Below are 19,761 nucleotides of genomic sequence, written 5' to 3'. Positions count from 1 at the left end.
TTCAGGAAACTTCACATCAGCAGAATAGGCTGGTGGTGTAAGAGGGGAAATATTTTAGGGTGCCCTCTCCAAAACAAACATGGTGGAAGAAATGTTGACGTGACCAGCAGCACAGCGTGGGGAGTCAGGCCGCCATGCATCAGCCCTTCTAATCACAGACAATGACAAGATAAATTTTCCCATCCATTCACAGATTTCTCACATCTGATACAGAACATTCACTCTCTCTTCTCACACTGGACGATTACAGTTTTAAACACACACACACACACACAACCAAGAGAAAATTTCATTAATTAGTCATTTGCATCACCCCAACTGAACCTCATGGGCCATTCTGCCTCCGTCACATAATCTTTGTCCTGCTCTTCAAAGCATGAGGATTCCCCATCAGAGGGACTTGGCCCATCACGGCATGAAAATGACCTAATTGTGTGTGCACATTATTTGTTTTTCCGGCTGTCAGTTGCCCTGAGGGTGAGTATTATTATTCCATTGTGCACCAATGTGTGGCATGCTCAGGTCCTGATCTATGAGATTGAGCAGAGGGGAACACATCCTGCTTTGTGTGAGTGTAATGAGCTTGAGCAGTCCGTGGGCCCTGGTGCGGGAGAAGATCAGGAGAGTTCAGTGTGTGTTTTCCTTCTGACCGCTCCTGGACCTCTCTGGAATCAGACTCAGCGTGGAGACTGTGAGTTACGTGACGCCTTGCAGGTAGCAGTAACTGGGGTCAACTGGAAGCTGCTGCTTGTCGCCTCAGCACGTGAAGCACTGGCACTGAACCACTGGAGGCCAGATACATCATTTTAAGAATTTCTCAAGTGTTACAGAACATTTTCAGACACTTACTTTTTGAGGTGAATGGATTTATGTGAGCCGTTACAGGAAAAGGCAACGGCGGTGGTCTAACAAACATATCACATCCGTGAAGCTATAATACTATCATTTGGTTGAGGTGTGACTCAACCAGTGAGAAAATGTGTGGAAGTACACAGTAACAGTGTGAGGATTCATAGGAAGTATAGGCGTAATGACACCATTTCTCATCAGGCAGCTAATCATTTTAGAGAGTATTACTACTTTTAGCAGGTAGATGACTTATCAGGTAAAAATGGCTTTGTAACATGAGGTTGCAAAAACCCAATATGTGACTAATTGAGCATAAGAATGTGTTAAAGGTTTGGGAATAAATGAATCAAAATCTAAGAAATGAAACCCATTGGAAGTTCCCTTGCTGCCACTGTCTTCCATGTAAAATGCCCAGTTAAACAGCAGCTATACATGTCCACAGTCTGGATAAAAAGGTTTTGATCTCTATTGATAATGTTCATTTGTTTGTTTTTTTAATATAATTTGAATAATGGCATGTGTCACCCCTCTGACTCACAACATGAGCTTCCTGCTTTCTTTCTTGGGTTACGCAGCAGTTTTATTTCAATAAATACATAAAAAACCTCAACCTCAATATGACTCAACCTGTATCTGCCCACAGAACCTATATCTAAAGAGACTTGAGTTGATTAATTCCACTCAAGTTGGCTGTAGATCAATATTCTGCATGATGAGGTGATTCCTTTTTGTGACCTAATTTCTGCAACACTATTCGTGAGAACGTGCTTCAGCGCACGAGGGACAACTGATCATTATAGCACAAACAACGGTAGTTGCAACTTTGCCTAACCTGTGTCCACCTGCATGCTGGTGAGTGGTGTTGTTTCTGAGCTATACTGCTGAGTTTTCATCACAGCGTCGTGATATGGTATGTTGCTGTCAACTCGAGAGCCACGTCCACATTTGTCACTGTCAGTGATGTCATGATTCGGGTTTCACTTGACACACTCACACTAATAACATTTGATTTTCTTCATACTTCCATGAGTGCATGACGGTTTAGATCATAGTGGAGTGTTGTAAGAAAAAGCCAGGGGCGGGTGAGAATGTCGGTCAGGTGAGCTTCCAGTAAAAATGTGAGTGTCTATGATTTACTGTGTTTGGCCAAATACTTCTTGAACTGTGTGTGTGTGGTCATTAAAAGCATTTCTGTGAAGGGCAGGGAGTAAAATAATATATTATTAAAACTATTTTAAAGGATATAATCAGGAGGGAGGGGGAGAGACAACAGAAGAATTTACACACACATAATGAATCATTGCACAAGGAAGAGGAAGAGAAAACACAATTAGTCATCTTTACCTGTGTGTATGCGCACACCTATGCTGTGTTTGGTTTCTTTTGGCCTCTGCATGATGACATTCCAGGCAGCATCAGGTGAAAAAAATAGGTACCATCATGGAAAAGGCTTTTAATGATTCCACCTTTAAGTGGAGTAATTCCAAGTAATTCAGAGAGAACATTGTATATATTGATTCACAAACTTTCAGCAGAAACAAATGATCCATGTGTCCCCTAAACAAACATCTATAACTGAAAACAATCACCGATGATAAAGTGTGATATATATATATAGAAGAAGAAAGAGATAAAATCACGACGGGGGAAAAAAGAAAGGCGTCTCTGTTTCATTCATTCTTGCCCAGATTTGGCCCTCATGCTCCGTGTGTCTCTGTGACTTCTGGCGAGGAGGAATGCCTGGCACCTGACTGTTTCCATTTCCGATCGAACTGCCTGTGTCATCGGATGTGTACATTACAAAAGTATATAACAACCTCCTTTTAAGGTCACACAGAAGGCAAAACGAGACATCAGCATCGTTATGTCACACAGTGTGAGAGAATGACAGCTGTTAAACTGACGTTTGTGTCACATCACAGACACATACTCACTGCTAGCACCTGTTTACTCATTTATTACTGTTATCATTGTGTATCAAGTCCATCTGAGGATCTAAAGAAGCAGAGGAGGATGACATCACATACCAGAGATGTTAGAGAGGATCTTTGTTTATTTTATGACGATTATATCCTGATAGTAATAACTCTGTCAGCCTAGAATAAATTAGGTAATTTTACGAGTGATGAGGCCCAGAATCCAAATAACTAGTCTGTTTAGGTTACACAAAGGACCTCCACACTCTGAATCTCTGAAGCCAGACCTCTCCCAATCACTGCTTTTTATCATAATTCAAATGTTTCGTTACTCTTTAACAGACAGAAGTAAGTGGTATTGATCATCTTATGTAACTTGCACCAAGACAGCTTTATCAATATAAAAGGAAACAACTGCTGGTTCCTGCCAGCTGTCTGGGTTTTAGATAGGATGGGGCCGCCCCTCTGTTAACATTTTGATTACAGAAGGATCCTTTATTTACATTTTGTATTTATATTCTGTGAAACTTTAACTCAGGTTTTCACAGATTTATATCAATACAGGTGTGCAAAGCATCAAACAGGAAGCAGAACAGAAACAATCTTCTGAAAAAAAGAAGAAGATTATCACTATCTGTGATATCACACACAGATAACTGAGGTGCAGTTTTGAGTACTTGTGGGAAGCTCCAGTTATCGCCATGTTGACAGCATCATAGTCTGCCTAAACTCCTGGTGCATACAAATATGGACATGTTTATGATTTTCTGTTTACCATTGTTTTATTGTCAGTATCCAGAGGCTGCAGGTCGTAGTGTCACATGATGTCATCCGTTCAAAGAGACACCTGTTGTCACCTGTTGTCACTCCTATTCTTTATCACACCGAGAGTAGGTGGTGACTAAGTACGGGTGTCTGTTTCCCAGGTTAGTAAGAGGGCGTCTTCAGGTCACAGTCGGTGACACATGTCCGTCACACTTACTCTTACTTCTTTTCAATCATTTTCCTCTGTATCCTTCATTCCATTTTCATTTGATAATGATTTGAATGAAATGAAACAGCTGACAGCAGAATTACTGTAAAAAAAAAACAGACTACAGTTGTGTGATTTAGTGCTTGCTGCGAAAACTTGCCAGTGCTCAGCTGCTCGAAAAGAATAAAACATGTTTCTCATTAAATTTGTTCCTGATTGGAGTGACGTGTGTGACCTTTGTTGGTGTGTGTGACAGACTCCACAGGGATCTGGGATTTGGCAGGCCAGTTGCAGAACACCCAGAGTTAGATTGGAAGCACATCCAGCTTAATTAGAGTCTAGAAGCAGCACGTAACTTCGGTGTCAGCTGATGGACGTGCGTGTGGACATTCAGCAGCTTGTTTCAGATGCAAAAGGCTGCTGGCCGTTTAAATACTCTCAAGCAGGTCTTAAGTTAAGTGAAGCCTTTAAACAGTAAAGACTAGGGCTGAATGCCAGTGTGTGTGTGTGTGTGTGTTGAGACATGATTTCAATTTGGCAGTTTGTTGTATTCATTACATTTCACAGAGACATTTTTTGTATGTGACATGAAGATTTATCTTTTCACAAGGGAACTGAGATATGAGTGTTTAAAAAAAAGAAAAGACTTAGTGTTGTGCAGGAGTTCTTTCCCATACTGATTCTCAGACTGACATTACAATGGAATGCACCTGCTTGGGCATGTTGGTGTTTCTGAGAAAAGAAAGCCATAAGCTCTTCTACCTAATGATGAAGCAATCACAAACAACAAGCAACAACTATAACCTAATTCTAAAAATAATTGACATTGTGCTTGATTGGTCCATTGTTGCTTTGGGAAAAGATCTTAGTTTGGATTAAATGGAGGGTGACCAGCACATAAGAGGAGAAAAACCTAAAGGTTCTCTACTAGCACCAATTGTATATTTCAGAGCTGGAGTTATGTCATTTTTCTCATATTTATACACTTTAAACTAAATGTCACTGGTTACAATTTTTGCTTAAAGTATAGTCAAAATTTAAAAATACTATTTTTCATGTGATTTAGCCTCCTTCTTTGCTTGATTGTCTCATATTAGATCTATATTCTATATCTACCAATATGCAAAACACCAAAACAACAAAACAAAATGACATTTAAAATGTAACCCTTTTTATTGCTGGACATTACCATACTAGAACCAGACTATATTTGGGGCCTATTTTTGCCATGATGACATGGTTGGATCAAATTTGTAGATACTGTAGAATTTTTAAAAAAAATCCCTGATTTGCATTTCCCTAAATTTACATTTTATCAGGCAGATGTTTGGTAATAAGAACAAGGAAACAGGAAAGTTTAAGGTTTTCAGGAATTACAGAATTATGGAAAAGAAAGGCAGGAATCTACAGGTGACTCACTTGTTCTTTTGCCTTAACTCTTGACATTTAAACTGTTGAAGTTTACATCTCTGACTCATATGCTCCCCTCCCTGGACGGAGCATCCTTTTACTTATTGCTAATGTGCTGCATTCATTAGCAATATTATATAAGTAAACACAGGTCATTTGTGACATGCATAATTAGCATATAGTCAAATTATGGTGGAGCTGATTATACATATTTTGATACCTGCAGAATTAGGAACTATAAATATGATGCTTTTCAAAGATGCTGCCTGCTGCATTTCAATCAGGAGAGACAAAGATGATTAGATGAGAAAAATATTTATTGAAGTACAATGAATGAATGAAATGTGCTTTGGTGTTCTAGACCCCGACGTGATGACCAACATCCAAAAGGGGGGAAAGGACAGGAGATGAGGCCGCCTAAACAGGAATCCCCCCGGGTCTAGACCTGGTGGTGGTGAAGGAGCTGGAGAGCAGGAGACAAGAGGCCCTGCACTGTTGAGGAACTGGTGGAGCTTGGGGTGGAGGAGGGTTGCCGAAATCGATCAGAAAGACAGCTGGAGAGGAGACGGAAAACATTTAAATGATTTTTGCTGAGCTGTGATTGGACAGAAGAGGGATGGCTCGACCACAGATTGGAGGGGGAGTTTCTCTATATTAACCACCTGATTAAAGTGGGAGCCAGAGAGAAAGAAAAGGGGTGAGGGAGAAGGAGAGCTAAAGTGTGAGGGGGATGAAAAGGGAGAGGCGGTTGGAAGAGGATAGTCTTCCTGATTGAACTTGCGCTAAGAGCTTCATTATTTGCACAGCACAGTTCAGAGTCTTACTGTCACATGGACCCCGCCTGCAGCATTCCACAAATAATAAAGTGCTGTAAAAGTTTCCATGACATGTTTGTACTCTGTTGTCACAACCTGTCAGGTGAACATGTGACAGGTAACTGCTCAAACTATGTAATTAGTGCAAAAACACACTTCCTTCTGGTTGGCCTTGGATTGTAAAAAGAAGGATAGGTCTGTGCTGTCATAGGATAGCTCATAATGGCAGGAAGAAAGCGTGTATTGTTTTCTTGAAGTCAAATGTGTCCATACGTTAACTTGGAATAATGACACAATAAGTCACACAGAACGCAGAATGTTTCCAAGTGACAAACCTGGGACATACCCGTTGTTGAGTTAGGTTGGTTTTAACCTCTGTAAATAACAACATTTGTTTATGTTTGTTTATTTTTACTTCCTTGCATGATTGAGTTATTGTGTGCTTATTAGAGATCCACCAGTTTTTGTGTTCTCCTGAAAACATTTCTGTATTTTGTTTTATCTACATCTCCCTTCTGTAATTTGTATGTCATCGGTTGTATCACTCGCTAGCAGGACCCTCCTCTATCTATCAGGTTTACTGTTGTTTGTCCACCTCAGTGTAAATGTATCCTCCATTTTGTATTTTCCCAAAGATGCCAGCATGCACTCAAGATGTGTCTTAATTTGAGATCTCTATCATCGAAAGGATGTGGCCACTGAAGGTGTGTCCCTCATTGACTACAGGCATTCATAGACTCCATACATACAGCGATCTCGCAAATACTCTGTGTTACGCTTTCTGTATTACTCATCACAATACCTGACAACACACCTTCCAGCCTACTTTAAAAAAAGCTCCCCACTTGTTGGTATGTATGGGAATGATGACAATATAGAGCTGACACGGCTTCACAGTTATGTGAGTAATTCAGTTGTGCACATAGTAAACAGCTACAATGATTTCAAAACGAGTCCTCTATTGTTATGCCATTGACCATATGCTTAAGTAAACATGAATGAAAAATCCCCCAGCTGTTGAGTCAATGTGTGCCGAGGATTACATGTAAACACACAAAAGGATGGAGCCAGTTGGTGAAGGTGGATGTATGAGACAATGGAAAGGGAAGTGATGAGCACTGAGGCATGGGGAAGCAGAGATAACTGGTTTCTGTCCGGACATTACATCTGCCCTGAGGTGTAAAATCTTAGAAATCATTCACTACTGAAAAAAAAAGAAGCTGTAAAATCATGGATTTAATAAAAATAAAAAATAAACTTGTATGCGTGTCAAAGAGGACAGTCTCACATTCCCAGCACTAATGGTTTATTTGTTTGTCTTGTTGTTAAAGTTTTACATGTGCTGACACGAGGATCCTCACTGCTGAGCATCCTGTGGTTAAAATTGCTGCTGGTTTAAGCCGGTCTAAGCTGAGGTGTTTCTGCTAATATAATGGTCACTGAGTCAGACAAAAATTGTAGGTTGTAGCTTGGGAGCATTCATTGACATGTGTAATTACTGTATTTCAAAACCAAGCTCTTCTGTCTGATGATCCAGTGAGTTGTGAAACCATCCTCAGTACTACTCAGCCCTTATGATGCTTTGATATGTTGTGCTTTTTATATTTTATTCTATGAATTCAAAATAAAAAAAAATATTTTATGTCCTTTAATATACTTAAATTAAAACATAAAGAATGCCACATATCATGAGAACAGGTGTAAAATAGAAGCAATATTGGAGCTGAACGAGTTGTTTGCTGTTGTTAAATGTATCAGATATCAGTCCTTCAAAAATTATAATTTTTATTTGCATAGCTCTTTTAAAACAATATACAGGTTCCTTAAATAAAAGGCAATAGAAACACATAAGAACATGCATAAGTAGTGAAATCAAAGTATTGACAAACCTGCAGGCCAGCAAAAACACACATTTCACCCTATGCAAGGTGTGTATGTGTGTGTGTTTTTGTCTTTATTATCAAATGTATTTCATTATTAGACTAATTCTACGCTCTCTGACTCTCTGACTGTGATTGCAGCTTCTTTCCTCTGTGCTCCTACAGCACCTTCTAGTGGCAGATTTTACCACACTGTAATGTCTTTAAAGTATGTGTTACTGTTCCCCTCTGAACCCAAAACAGTGGGGCCTCCACTGAAAACAGAAACATCAACATCACTGCAGGATGAGTAATATTTATGAATGGGTTCTGATAGTGGACGGAAAAAGAGAGTAAGCACCACCTCATCACTCTCTCCCTCCCTCCCTCCCTCCCTCTGTTACGCACAAAACCAGTTCCGGTGTTACGCAATACACTGACACACACAAATAATCACTTATGCACATACATGTGAAATGATTAAACCACTGACTTAAAACAGATTAAAAATCATATTCTTGTATGACTTCCTCTTATTTCTCAACCATGGATGATTGAATTCAATTTGATGGTAATAGTGAAGGGAATTTACTGAAATAAAATAATGGATCTTTCCATGGTTTTAGTTTATAGTTTTAAAGACAAACATCAATGACAGCCAGCAGCTGAAATATCACTTTAGCAGATGTAAAACTTCTGGTTGTGTATAGAGAGGAGGAGAAGGGATGGAAATGAGTTTTACACCAACTGAAAAAGAATCTCTCACCTACTCCTGAAAAGATGACTTCACAAAGAAGTGCAAGATGTTCATGCAGTGTTCATCAGTCACTTGAACAGAGCACTTCACTTTCAGGGTGCATCCTTTGCATGCAGGGATGTAGAATTTCTAAAGTAAATAGGAGCATTTAACTGTCAGGCTCCTTTCCTGATGAGTCAGCTCAGATTCTGGGTTCAGACAGTAGACGGCTACTCTACATTCCCTTACAGCCTTACATAATGGACTATGGGCTAGCTGCCTCCCCCCGATGCACCTTTCCACTGTCCCTGCATTTGTCGATCCACCTCTGTGTATGTTGCATGATGGCCCTCTCCATTTTTTGTATGGCATTATTTGTGCCATATTGTTTTAACCTCCTATTTAAATTGCTAAATTATTCTTCTGCTGACAGACAAACAAGTGAAGCTTCATGTTTCCACCCTGCCTGACATGAAAGGAAACATGGTGCTGTGTGTGGACCTGGTGTTCTCCGCTTTGTACGAGTCAGATTTTGGGTGAGGTCAAAGGTCACTTTCGAAATGATGGATGTGGAAACCATCATTGTAACTATTTTACATGCAAAAACGGTCAGATACTGCATCCTTTTGTTCCTGTTGTTTTGCCGCTTTAGTGTTTTAGTGTCTGTTTCACGTGCAGTGAACCACTTAGGAAAGAAATATTTTTCACTATATGAATCACCGTCAAAACAAAGGTTATTTTCCAGTTTCCTCCGGCAGATGAAAAGGTTGTCTGTGCATTTCCATGCAGACACTGAGGCAGTCATGCACGCATTCAGAAACAAAGAAAAAACACATTTTCTTTTGCGTGTCCATGCTTCTGCATTAATTTCAGACCTGTCCTGCATCTCTCTGCACTTCATCACAGTTCCATCTGTGTGCTTAACACACAAAGAGCCTCAGGCATTCAGTGTACTTTTACTGTAAGTGAAAGCAGTGGGAAAAAATTGCTGTAAGGTTCAAGCAGTTCATCTGAGCAGTAGACTGTTCGTCCACATAGTGTTTTACCAGTTACTGGTGCATGGATAACAGATAAAAAACATTGAAAATACCATTTAAGAGAAATCATCAGGTTATTTAACTTCAGTTAAAATATGCTTAAATTGCTCTGGATGATTTATTCCAACAAAATAAACTACTTTTTTTTTACAAATGCATGTGGTCCCAATAAAACTAGTGACAATACAGGGACTGAAGTACTGCAGTTACTAATTCTGGACCACAAATTATTTTTTTGCTTATTATTATTATTATTTGATTTATTTTTAAATATTGTTGGTTTAAAATCATATTTACGTCTATATCTACTTAGATTACATCTAGATTCAGATTAGAAAGAAAAAAGAAGCAAATGTCTCACAACTTAGATGCTGGACCTGTTTTGCCTTTATGTTATGAAATACTGGTACCACAAAGAAGAGAAATTAAAAACACATCCAAACAAACTGGATTGAAATGAATAAATACTGATGGACGATATTATTAATTGAAAATCAAAGCTGTATTGTTTTAAAGGTTGAACTGTGAAAGAAACTGTGGGAAAGTATTTCTATTGCTTTCATAAAGGATGATTCTGCAAGTCCTGGTAGAGGACAAGAACCATAAAAGGATACCTTATTATGAAGAAAGAAAAAAGACTCAACCACTGAGAAAAGAATCTGTGAAGGTGGAGAACTTGGTGCTGAGCCCATTTTCACACCTGTGTGCACTTGGCTGCAGAACGCGAGTGTGGATGTCAGCTTGGATTGCAGAGCATCGAGTTTGAATGACAAGTGTGGCCTTTAATATGTTGTCAACAAGATCTAAGATGGAAAAACACATGTCATAGTAAGCAGAAATCACCTGACAACCACCACTATGCGTCATATTTTGTTTTATGTTTCCTCAACATTATTGTGGACAACATGACTATGGAGCCGGTGATGCAATTGCAGGAGGTCTTCCCCTCACTTCCAGTTTACATAGTCTGTCTCAGTGAGCTGGAAATGAAACATCCTGACTCACAGCAGCAGTAAAGCACTGTATTGACTATGTGGCTTCCAAATAAAGCAAGGCTGGACTTTCAGACTGCCCGCAGCTGTCACAATATTGGAAGACTCTCTTTTTTGTTTTGAAAGGATGATTAAAGGAAAACCACATCTAGGCCTGAGCCTGGCCACAGGAAAGTTACAGACAAAAAACAATCAGGCAAACTAAAGGACATGCACTTTGTTCATATAAGAAAGGGCTTTCCTCCTTTGGTATTTGTATTCTTTGCTTTGACACCTTCCATCAACCCAGGACAAAAATAATCTGTCATGACATGTGACACCTGATATGAGGCTGAAATGAAGCTTCAAGAACACAGCGACACTGTACCCTGGAGAGTGACACCTGGTACCATTGTTACCTGTAAGATCAGTAGCCTCAGGGAAAGCCCTTGCCTAATTTAGCTGCTCCCAGTTTATCTCAGGAATGCACACATGACTGAGTCACCTGACAGCTATGAGGAATAAAAGGAGTTATCCAACCTAAGGTGCAGCATGTCAGAGGGACAGTGAAGGTCTGTTACATGTGAAATAGACCACATCTCAGTGCTGATCTTCACATCTGTGACTTAACACTTACAGCCATAACGTTCATAAACCTCAGAATGAAAGTATGGAAAGCCCTCACTGAAAATGAGGTCCCACATACACAGACGTCACAGAGCGTGTGTTCACACTGTGTGTCTGAGGGCAACCAAGATGCACACACTTCCCTTTTCTCCTGGTCAGGGATATTACTTCTTACTTGTATTCCCAGCTGCTGTTGATCAGCATGTGATATGCAGTTCAGAACGTAAATGCTGATTTAGAAACCAAATGACCATGTGTGGAAACTTTTAATAATCACTTTCATCTTCATTTTGTTTACTCTACTATGTTAAATAAAAGCTCAAAATAGCATGTGTAATGTGTAATAACAGTATAAGGGCTAAGCTGTATCGGCCAATCAGAGTCCAGTATGTTAATTGTCCTCCCATGAAAGTCCTTGTGTACAAGATCATTAACTTGGTTTCACCTAAGCCTAACCATGACTGAGAAGGCTGACCTCTAGTGTTTAAAAAAGAGCTGACCTGGAGTCACCCTGTTATTCAGCCAAGACATGTACTCCAATGGTCAGTGATCATGTAACAGAGACTCCAAATGTGTCAAGGATTCTCTACCCTCTGACACTGAACTGCCTCTCCATCAGCTTCACTTAGACTATAACATTATAGATAGATAGATAGATAGATAGATAGATAGATAGATAGATAGATAGATAGATAGATAGATAGATAGATAGATAGATAGATGGATAGAGCTTAAGACGTTAGAACAAAAGGTGCAAAACAATCGGCTGAATTCCATTTTAGGCAACCCATGCTTATCCATACTGAGAATAATGAGACCCCACCTGGCATGAATACTCATGCCTGAATAAAAAAGTCCAGTAATCCCTTAAGCCAATAAATGCAGCACACAGACAGAGAGACGAAGGACAGAAGTCAAAGGCGGCAGCAGAAAATACCGTGTGGGTGTGGAGAGCATTTACTCTTCCTATTTGCACTGCAGTGATTCAGCAGCTCAGTTAAAGGAAAGCTTACACTGAGGCATGCAGAGAAAGACAAAGAGTTATAGGGTGAATGCGGTTTCTTTTTACATGGCAGTTTGTGGAAATGCGCCCATTTTTAGTCACCGATGTTATTCTAAGGTGAAACTCTGGGAACTTGCAGTCACTGCCACTCTCACACATGAGGCTGTTTCTGCAGGGAAGATGTTAAAAATATTCTTTGTGGATGTTTGAATGATGAGAACAATATTCTAGTGTCTGTCCTACATAATTCTGATGATCAATTATCAATTTGTGAATAAGATGAGTGAGTAACGATCATCGTCCATTTATGATTAATATATAGCATTACCAAAGAGTGAAGTCTCACCTTATTTTAGCCAATGAAACTCATGTATTTCTACTTAAGAGAGATTTTAAATGTTAATCTTTTACATAGTTGTGCATTCTGATATTGAAGAACCTACTACTACTGATTAAGAAAATTGGGGATTAATGGGGAAATTGTTTTTGGTATTGTCTCTGCATTCCTTTTAGTTCTACTTTTTTACACTCAACATAGAACATTTAATGTAATATTTGATGTAAATATTACTTAAGATCATTAATCTATGTCCAACCAGCCACTTGAAAGAAAACATTAAAGGAAAATCCCGTTTTAAGGAGTAAACAGAAACAGTATGGTAATTTTTGTGCTGAAATTAGTCAGGAAACCCATGACAAAGCATCACTAGATATTCCCCACCCATTGCTAGCGGTGTTTTCTGTTTTCTTCCCATCATGTGCTCATTTCGTGTGAAGCTCTATGCCTGGAAGAACTTTGAATTCCAGACAAGATCACTTTATTTGAGAGTTCATCTCAGGGATATGGAGCCTCTTGCATGAGTTAAACCCTGAAGTGCTGTTTGTTACAGTGAAATTCAACACAGTAGCTTGTGTGTAACAGAGCAAAGGTGCCTGATCAAGTGATGCATTAAAACTGTGGAAAAATAAATACAAATACACTACACTAAGTGTTTAGTTCTCTCTCTCTCCCTGTCTCTCTCTCTCTCTCTCTCTCTCTCTCTCTCTCTCAGTGTATCATTGACTCTCTTTTCGTTGTATGCAGCCAGGCCTTTATCAAGTAAGGCTTCTAATTCCTGAAGTGAAATCCTCTTAGGATCTATGCTCTATTTCTGTTTGGTCTATAGGGTATTTTTTGAAATCTCCGTCAGACCAAGCTCATTGGCTGGACAAGACACACGCATGCACAGAAAAACACACACCATCCAGCAACAGATAACTCTGTGGAGTAATCGAGTGTGGACCAGTGCAAGGTTAGCTACTGACACAAGGGGAGGACTTTTCTGTGGAAGTGAGAGGTAAGGACATTATTTTTAATAATAGAGCATAAACCTGTGTAACAATGTGCAGAAAGGTTTGGTTTTAAATAGATGCAACAGAATATACATATATATATATATATATATTGATCTATATGATTTAATATACATTCAGTCATGGCTACGCAGGCCATCTTGATTTTTCATGCAGATTTACCGTCACAACTTTGTATATCAAAAAGAGCGACTATAAAAATCCTTTCTTATTTTTTAGTACAAACTTCTGCACAGATTACAGACAAAGGAATCTTTCTTTGGGTACTGAATTTAGTCATGGGTCTGTGTCTAATTGGAAGTCAGCTGTTCACAAGAGCGTATTGTTTATCTCTCACACACACACTTTTACATAAATAACTAAAACATTCATTATTTAATACTGCTAGAACTAATCAGAGGAAATCTGCACTTAGAAGTCCATAAGAGGGCATGAAGATCTTTAGGCCAGATCAGCATGGAGGCAGGAAGTAGTGCAGTCACACTGCTCTCTGTGTGTAACCTGCATAAGATATGTTACCCATACTCAGTTTACATGTTGATGCTATTTACTATGGTGTCGTGATTGAGGTTCATCTGTTGCATCGATAAGTAGTAGCTTCAGGGGCTAACAACAAGCTACGCAGATCTCTTGCAGTTCATCCCAGTGTAATCCTCTTAGAATGCATTAGTTTAATTAAATATCACAGAACTCACAGTGCAAAGACTTTACATCTGCTACTATACAGCAATATGATCATGAAGAATCACAGCTAACAAGTTCTATTTTTTATGTAATACTAATACTAATAGTAACACTAATCTTGGCATCAAAAGTCCCTTGTCCTTTGTAATCTTGCAGATTATATTCAAATCTTTATTTTAAACAACTTTGCTGCATCTAATTATCATGTTTTTGTTTTGTTTTGTTTGTTGTCTTGCAGGTAGCTAACCACAAAAATGTCTGACAAAAATTTTGATGCAGAAGTGACTGTGACTCACACAGGTGAGTAGAAACACACACTGTGGATTATGATGCTGACTCTTCAGTTACTAGTTAAGTAGATATTACTTTAGCAGATGATTGTTTGTTTGTTTGTTTGTTTGTTTGTTTGTTTGTTTTACAATGGCAAATGGACACAATGGCACTAAAGGCCAAAGCAGCATACAGAGCTTTGGCAGTGTGGCAAATACTCTAATCTTCTTTGTCTTACGCAACACTTGAGGTGATTAGTGCATTTCCTAGAATGTTAATACAATCCACAAATTTAAACAGGACAGATTAGCCATATAGCTGTTTGTTGTTACTTTATATAAAATTTATTGAATAGTTTTTTCCTAAAAATTGAAGACTGCATCGACTTTTAAACTGTGAATGAAGCCTTTCTGCTAAACTCCATTTTGCTTTGTCCTTGTCAACACGGTGCATATGCCTTCAGTGACTCTGTCTGTGGTTTGCTTTGTGCACAGGTCCAAAAGGAGTCATCAATGACTGGAGGAGGTTTAAGCTGGAAAGTATGGACCAAGACAGCTTGCCTTCTGCAAAAAGGGAACTGCTGAGACAGATGTCATCCCCCAATAAGCCAAAAGATGATTCAAGAGCAAATCTTAACCGCAAGGTACAACCTAATATCTGCACTCAGTGCTACTAGAACAGCAGTTTCACTCTGACATCTTGGAAACTCTTTATGATGAGCCAATACATAGAGTGACAGTCAGCCTTGTTTGATTAGCAAATTTGATTCAAACTGTAGGCTAAATGTGAGTTGTTGATATTCCAACACAAAAGTAAAATATATTGGGTTTTTTTCTTTTTTTTTAGATGAGTGTTCAGGAGTATGAGCTACTCAAGGAGGAGGATGAAGGATGCCTGAAGCACTACCGGAAAAAGTGCATGCAAGAGATGCACGATAAGCTCAGCTTTGGGCCTAAATTTGATGGTGTGCATGACCTAGAGAGTGGAGAGGACTTCCTAGAAGTCATTGAGAAGGAGCATCACAGCACAGTGGTGGTCGTACACATCTACAAGATTGGGGTCAAAGGTTGCGAGGAGCTCAACAACTGCCTCGACTGCCTGGCCACTGAATACCCCACGGTAAAGTTCTGCAGGATTGACGCTGTGGCATCTGGTGCCGCAGAACGATTCTCTGATGAGTTTTTACCTACGCTGCTGGTGTACAAGGCTGGAGAGCTTATTGGGAACTTCCTCGCTTGCACACAGCACCTTAATGAGGAGTTCTTTGCTACTGACGTGGAGACCTTCCTCAACAGCTACGGCCTCCTGCCAGAGAAAGAGCTGCCTGGGGTGGAAGATGAAGAAGAGCACGATGTAGAGTAAACTGAAGAAGTTTGGCCGCTAAAGGATTGTTCTGTAAAGGAGATATTTTATATCCAGATGGTGAAAAAACCTTGATGCTGGTGCTTCTGAACATGGCTGTGAGTTACTGTATAAAGAGGAGATGCAGCATATATATTTGTAATAAAGTATTTATATATAGAGCAACCCCCCAAACCACCATCCTGACAAACGCCAAAAACAGCTAACTGTAGCTAAAATGAATGCAATGTTTATTTTGTAATGTTAGTAAATGTTACATATTTGCTCAGAAAAAAAAACTATTGATTTGTAGTGCATTTTGTAGCAGTTGATTGGGATGTTTTTTTTTTAAATTCATTTAGGGTTCAAATAAATTTGCATCTGTAAATAAGATGTTACACACATGTACATATATCTGATGACCCTGCAACTCCTAAACATGTCAACAAGTCAAATATAGAAACATTTGGGAATAAATATGTCTTCCAACATCATCTAACCTTACCTCTTTATCCAATGTGGTGAGAGGTGTGTATACAATGTCTGGAAAAAAACAACATTCATGCACCTTATTTTCATCAATAAAATGTAAACAGAGGAAAGGAGAAAGTGAGTCTTTATTTATTGTGATACAACTTTACAACAACAGGTCCTTGAATCTGCATATCATCATCATTTTAATTTGGTTGGTATTGAAATATGATTAATTGATTTATATAATTAACTACGAATCTAATAGTATAAAAAATGTGTCATTTTTATGGGGTTTTCTGATCAGCAGCCTCTCCTCTTGTGTTTTCTCCCCCTTTTCGGATGTGGTCTTCACGACAGGGTCTAGGAGGCCAATGCACATTTAGAATTTTGTACATAATAAATCTTTCTCATTCAGTTCACTGAGTCTCTCATGATTGAAATATATATATGGCTGCAAGCACCAAGGTGAAGTACTGAAGTAATTTTACTTCACTGTTTGGCTTGGACACCTCTACTGAGAACCAAGTCGCAATGCAAGTAATGTAAGTAAATGCCTTATAAAAAAAACACTTGTCCAGCCTGTGGTTACTGGTAATTTGTTGGTGAAACATGTGAGGACACTGTGCATTCATCTGTCCTCTCTGTCCTGCTGGTCTTAGTTGTTGCTTTGAATGTATCTTGAGGTTCTCTAACACATCTCTGTTCAGGAAAGAATGTGTACAGCACACAATGTTGGAGTCAGCAAGAGCACAATTAGATTAAAGGCGTCAGCAGTCACTGTTTGCTCTCAGTTTCTTAATGGTCTCCACTTGCTACATCCTCTTAAAAGACGCATACACTGACAGCCTTGTTCTGTCTCTGATAGCTTTCTTCAGCCAAGAATCCTCATCCTTCACATCTGGCACCCGTATTCTTTCAACGCTTCCTCACAAAAAACACCACCTTTGGTTGATAATGCATCACTATTCAGATACAACACCCGGTTGTGTTTATGCTGACAGAACATATGATCATCCTGCTCAATGTCAAAACAGCCACAGCAGTCCATGTTAGGACATGTGTTGGTCAGGGTACATTCAATGTGGTCAATTTTAACGCAGGCGTCTGGGATGTTTTCCTTGTAGGGACCAGCTGCAGCCTGTCACTGGTTCACTACCAACAACAACATTAGCCATTGCTGGTAAAACACGATTTGTTGTTTGTTTTTACATTTTGACAAATCACATTAGATAGAGAGCAGTATAATCTTATATGACTTAATCTGTTATTACAGACTGAATATTTTGAAACTCACCTCCTCCCCACCAGCACTCCTACATTTATCTTCATACTATCCAGCCAAGACAGTGTCTCCTCTCTCTTCCCTCCCAGGACTTTCTACAGTCTACCTAACATCTGTCTGCTCAAGATTTTTTTGTACTCTGCAGAATTTTGTCTCACATATTAACAATTGTCTTTCCTCTGGAATTTAAATAGTGTTTCAAAAAAAGTAGCTCATAAACATACCATCACAGAAACTAAGTGCTCTCTCCTGTGCAAGGAAACAGGCTGTCACATGTTGGATAACCTCATCGTCTTGACTTCCCAATGACCCCAGGGAGCTCCAGGCATGCCGAAACCACAACAAAAAAAATGCTTGACATTTTTACATAAAAGACCTGCAATACTAACCCACAATTTGATGTGCAGTGAATTAAATTAAGATGCCTCATATATGTCGAAACTGTCAAAAACTTAACCACCCACATCACTGCTGCTGCAGGAAACTAGTCTGTCATGGAGGTAAATCACTGGGGCTGGATTTGTACAGACAGGTCATCTCTTGATGTAAACTTGGACAGTTTGTTAGAGGGCTTCCTGTTTCATTACTCCTTAAATTAACCACCATTCACACAGAAACATTTGCTTTTATTTGTGTTATTTTTTTATGTGTATGGTTTTGGTTAATTTGCATTTTATAATAAGCGTACCACTGTAAATAAAAAAAGTAGTTTTACTTTAATTAACAACTAATATACATTTCTGGGGAAACAAAGGTAAAATTCCTAGACTTAAGTCAGATATCTGATCATAAAGAGATGACATAAAGACATTTTGTATTCATTTTTTGTCATTTTCATTTATTCTGATTTGATTTGATTTTTTATTTGAGCTGTTTTCTTTCCTTTGTTTTTCTCTGTCCTCTTGTTTTCTTTGCCGCCCCATGTTCTTTGACTGGTGCTGAATGCCAGTCCAGCCAGGACAATAAAGGCTAAGCTGGCAAGGAGATAAGGTGCAGGTATGTCAGCCGCCAACCACCAGGGAACCACGCCTAGCCACTCTGAAACCGAACGCCTCCCACAGGGAGGCAGAGCACAGAAGCAACAAGTCCATAAATCCATAATAATAAATCCATTACAAAATATCAAACAGAAAACATTCCAAGGTGTCTTCTTCTTTAACGTGGTACATGTAATCTCTGACATCTTGCCTGCAAAGGATCCCTCGACTTCTAATTACAGCTAAAGGCAGAGCTACTGAACACGCTAACACATATTTCTCTGAGGATATACATGTGTTTGTGATTCCACAGTACCACATCTGGCAGGATTTGTGTAGCCTCTAGCAGTTAGCACTTCACTTTCACACAGTAGCGTGTCTAAGATTTATCAAAAATGATTTTGATACCTCCCACAAGAGCAAAGAGTGGTTTAGGTAAGGTGTCCAAACATGTCAGCCAGACTGCTACTGACCCAGAAGGCAGCCAACTATAGCCAAAACTCTAATTTTCATTCTTCAAATAGTGCCAAAGGACAAAGTTCACACAATCATTAAGAGCTGCTACATAAGAATCTAAGAAGCTTTATGTGCTCATTGTGTGGCATAAGATAAAATAATTACCAAAAAAATAAACAATCAAAAGATTGAAGGTGTCTTTTATCTCCATGTTGTCAAACATAAACATAACCAAAGCATCCTCTTCTGCTCCCTTTGACGACTTTGCTGAGTAAACTCCTGCATAACCTTTGCGTGCCACCAGTTTGGGGAGGTTCCAGATTTTTCTCAGCCAAGTTACCCAGATAACTCAGTGAACTTTTCCTCTCGGATCAGGGCCTAAAGCCTGCTTTGACTCAACGCTCTGCTCATACAAATGTTTACCTCACTGTTTACCCCGGCGTTGACCACCTGATCCCACCCCCATTCTGACGTTTTGATTTGGCCCCTTGTTTATACTGCTTCACTAATTGGAGGATTGTTGTGTTTTTATGTTTGGACTCTTGGAAAGCCATCTGCCACACTCTAGTTCACCCACATAAAAACCTATTTGACTGAGGTGATGTCATGACATGGCAGTGGAGACCCACTGGACAGAATATGGGTACCGGATGTAGGAGAGGTGATGTAACTACGAAATGTGCTCACTTGCTGTCATCATAAACGAAAAGCTTTTTTTTAGTCCTGTT

General features: G+C 39.3%; 1 protein-coding gene across 1 annotated transcript; it reads left to right on the top strand.

Moving 5' to 3' along the window:
• The first annotated feature begins 13,283 nt into the window (after positions 1–13,283).
• pdcb (phosducin b) lies at positions 13,284–16,284 on the top strand. Its single transcript, XM_028402931.1, has 4 exons — positions 13,284–13,533; positions 14,472–14,533; positions 14,998–15,146; positions 15,350–16,284. Exons 2-4 carry the CDS (start codon positions 14,488–14,490, stop codon positions 15,863–15,865), a joined length of 711 nt encoding a protein of 236 aa, XP_028258732.1. The 5' UTR covers positions 13,284–13,533; positions 14,472–14,487; the 3' UTR covers positions 15,866–16,284.
• Positions 16,285–19,761: the final 3,477 nt, after the last annotated feature.

Source organism: Parambassis ranga, chromosome 4 (assembly GCF_900634625.1).
Source record: "Parambassis ranga chromosome 4, fParRan2.1, whole genome shotgun sequence".
In the NCBI taxonomy this organism is placed as follows: Eukaryota; Metazoa; Chordata; class Actinopteri; family Ambassidae; genus Parambassis; species Parambassis ranga.
Note: the sequence above shows the minus strand (reverse complement) of the source record. Positions and strands in the feature narration are given on the sequence as shown.

What these genes read in the sequence shown, in the direction of transcription:
- pdcb (XM_028402931.1), top strand. Translation starts at nt 14,488, where the DNA reads ATGTCTGACAAAAATTTTGATGCAGAAGTGACTGTGACTCACACAG. An exon ending in AGTGACTGTGACTCACACAG is followed by an intron (nt 14,534 to 14,997) that starts GTGAGTAGAAAC and finishes CTTTGTGCACAG; the next exon opens with GTCCAAAAGGAGTCATCAAT. An exon ending in GAGCAAATCTTAACCGCAAG is followed by an intron (nt 15,147 to 15,349) that starts GTACAACCTAAT and finishes CTTTTTTTTTAG; the next exon opens with ATGAGTGTTCAGGAGTATGA.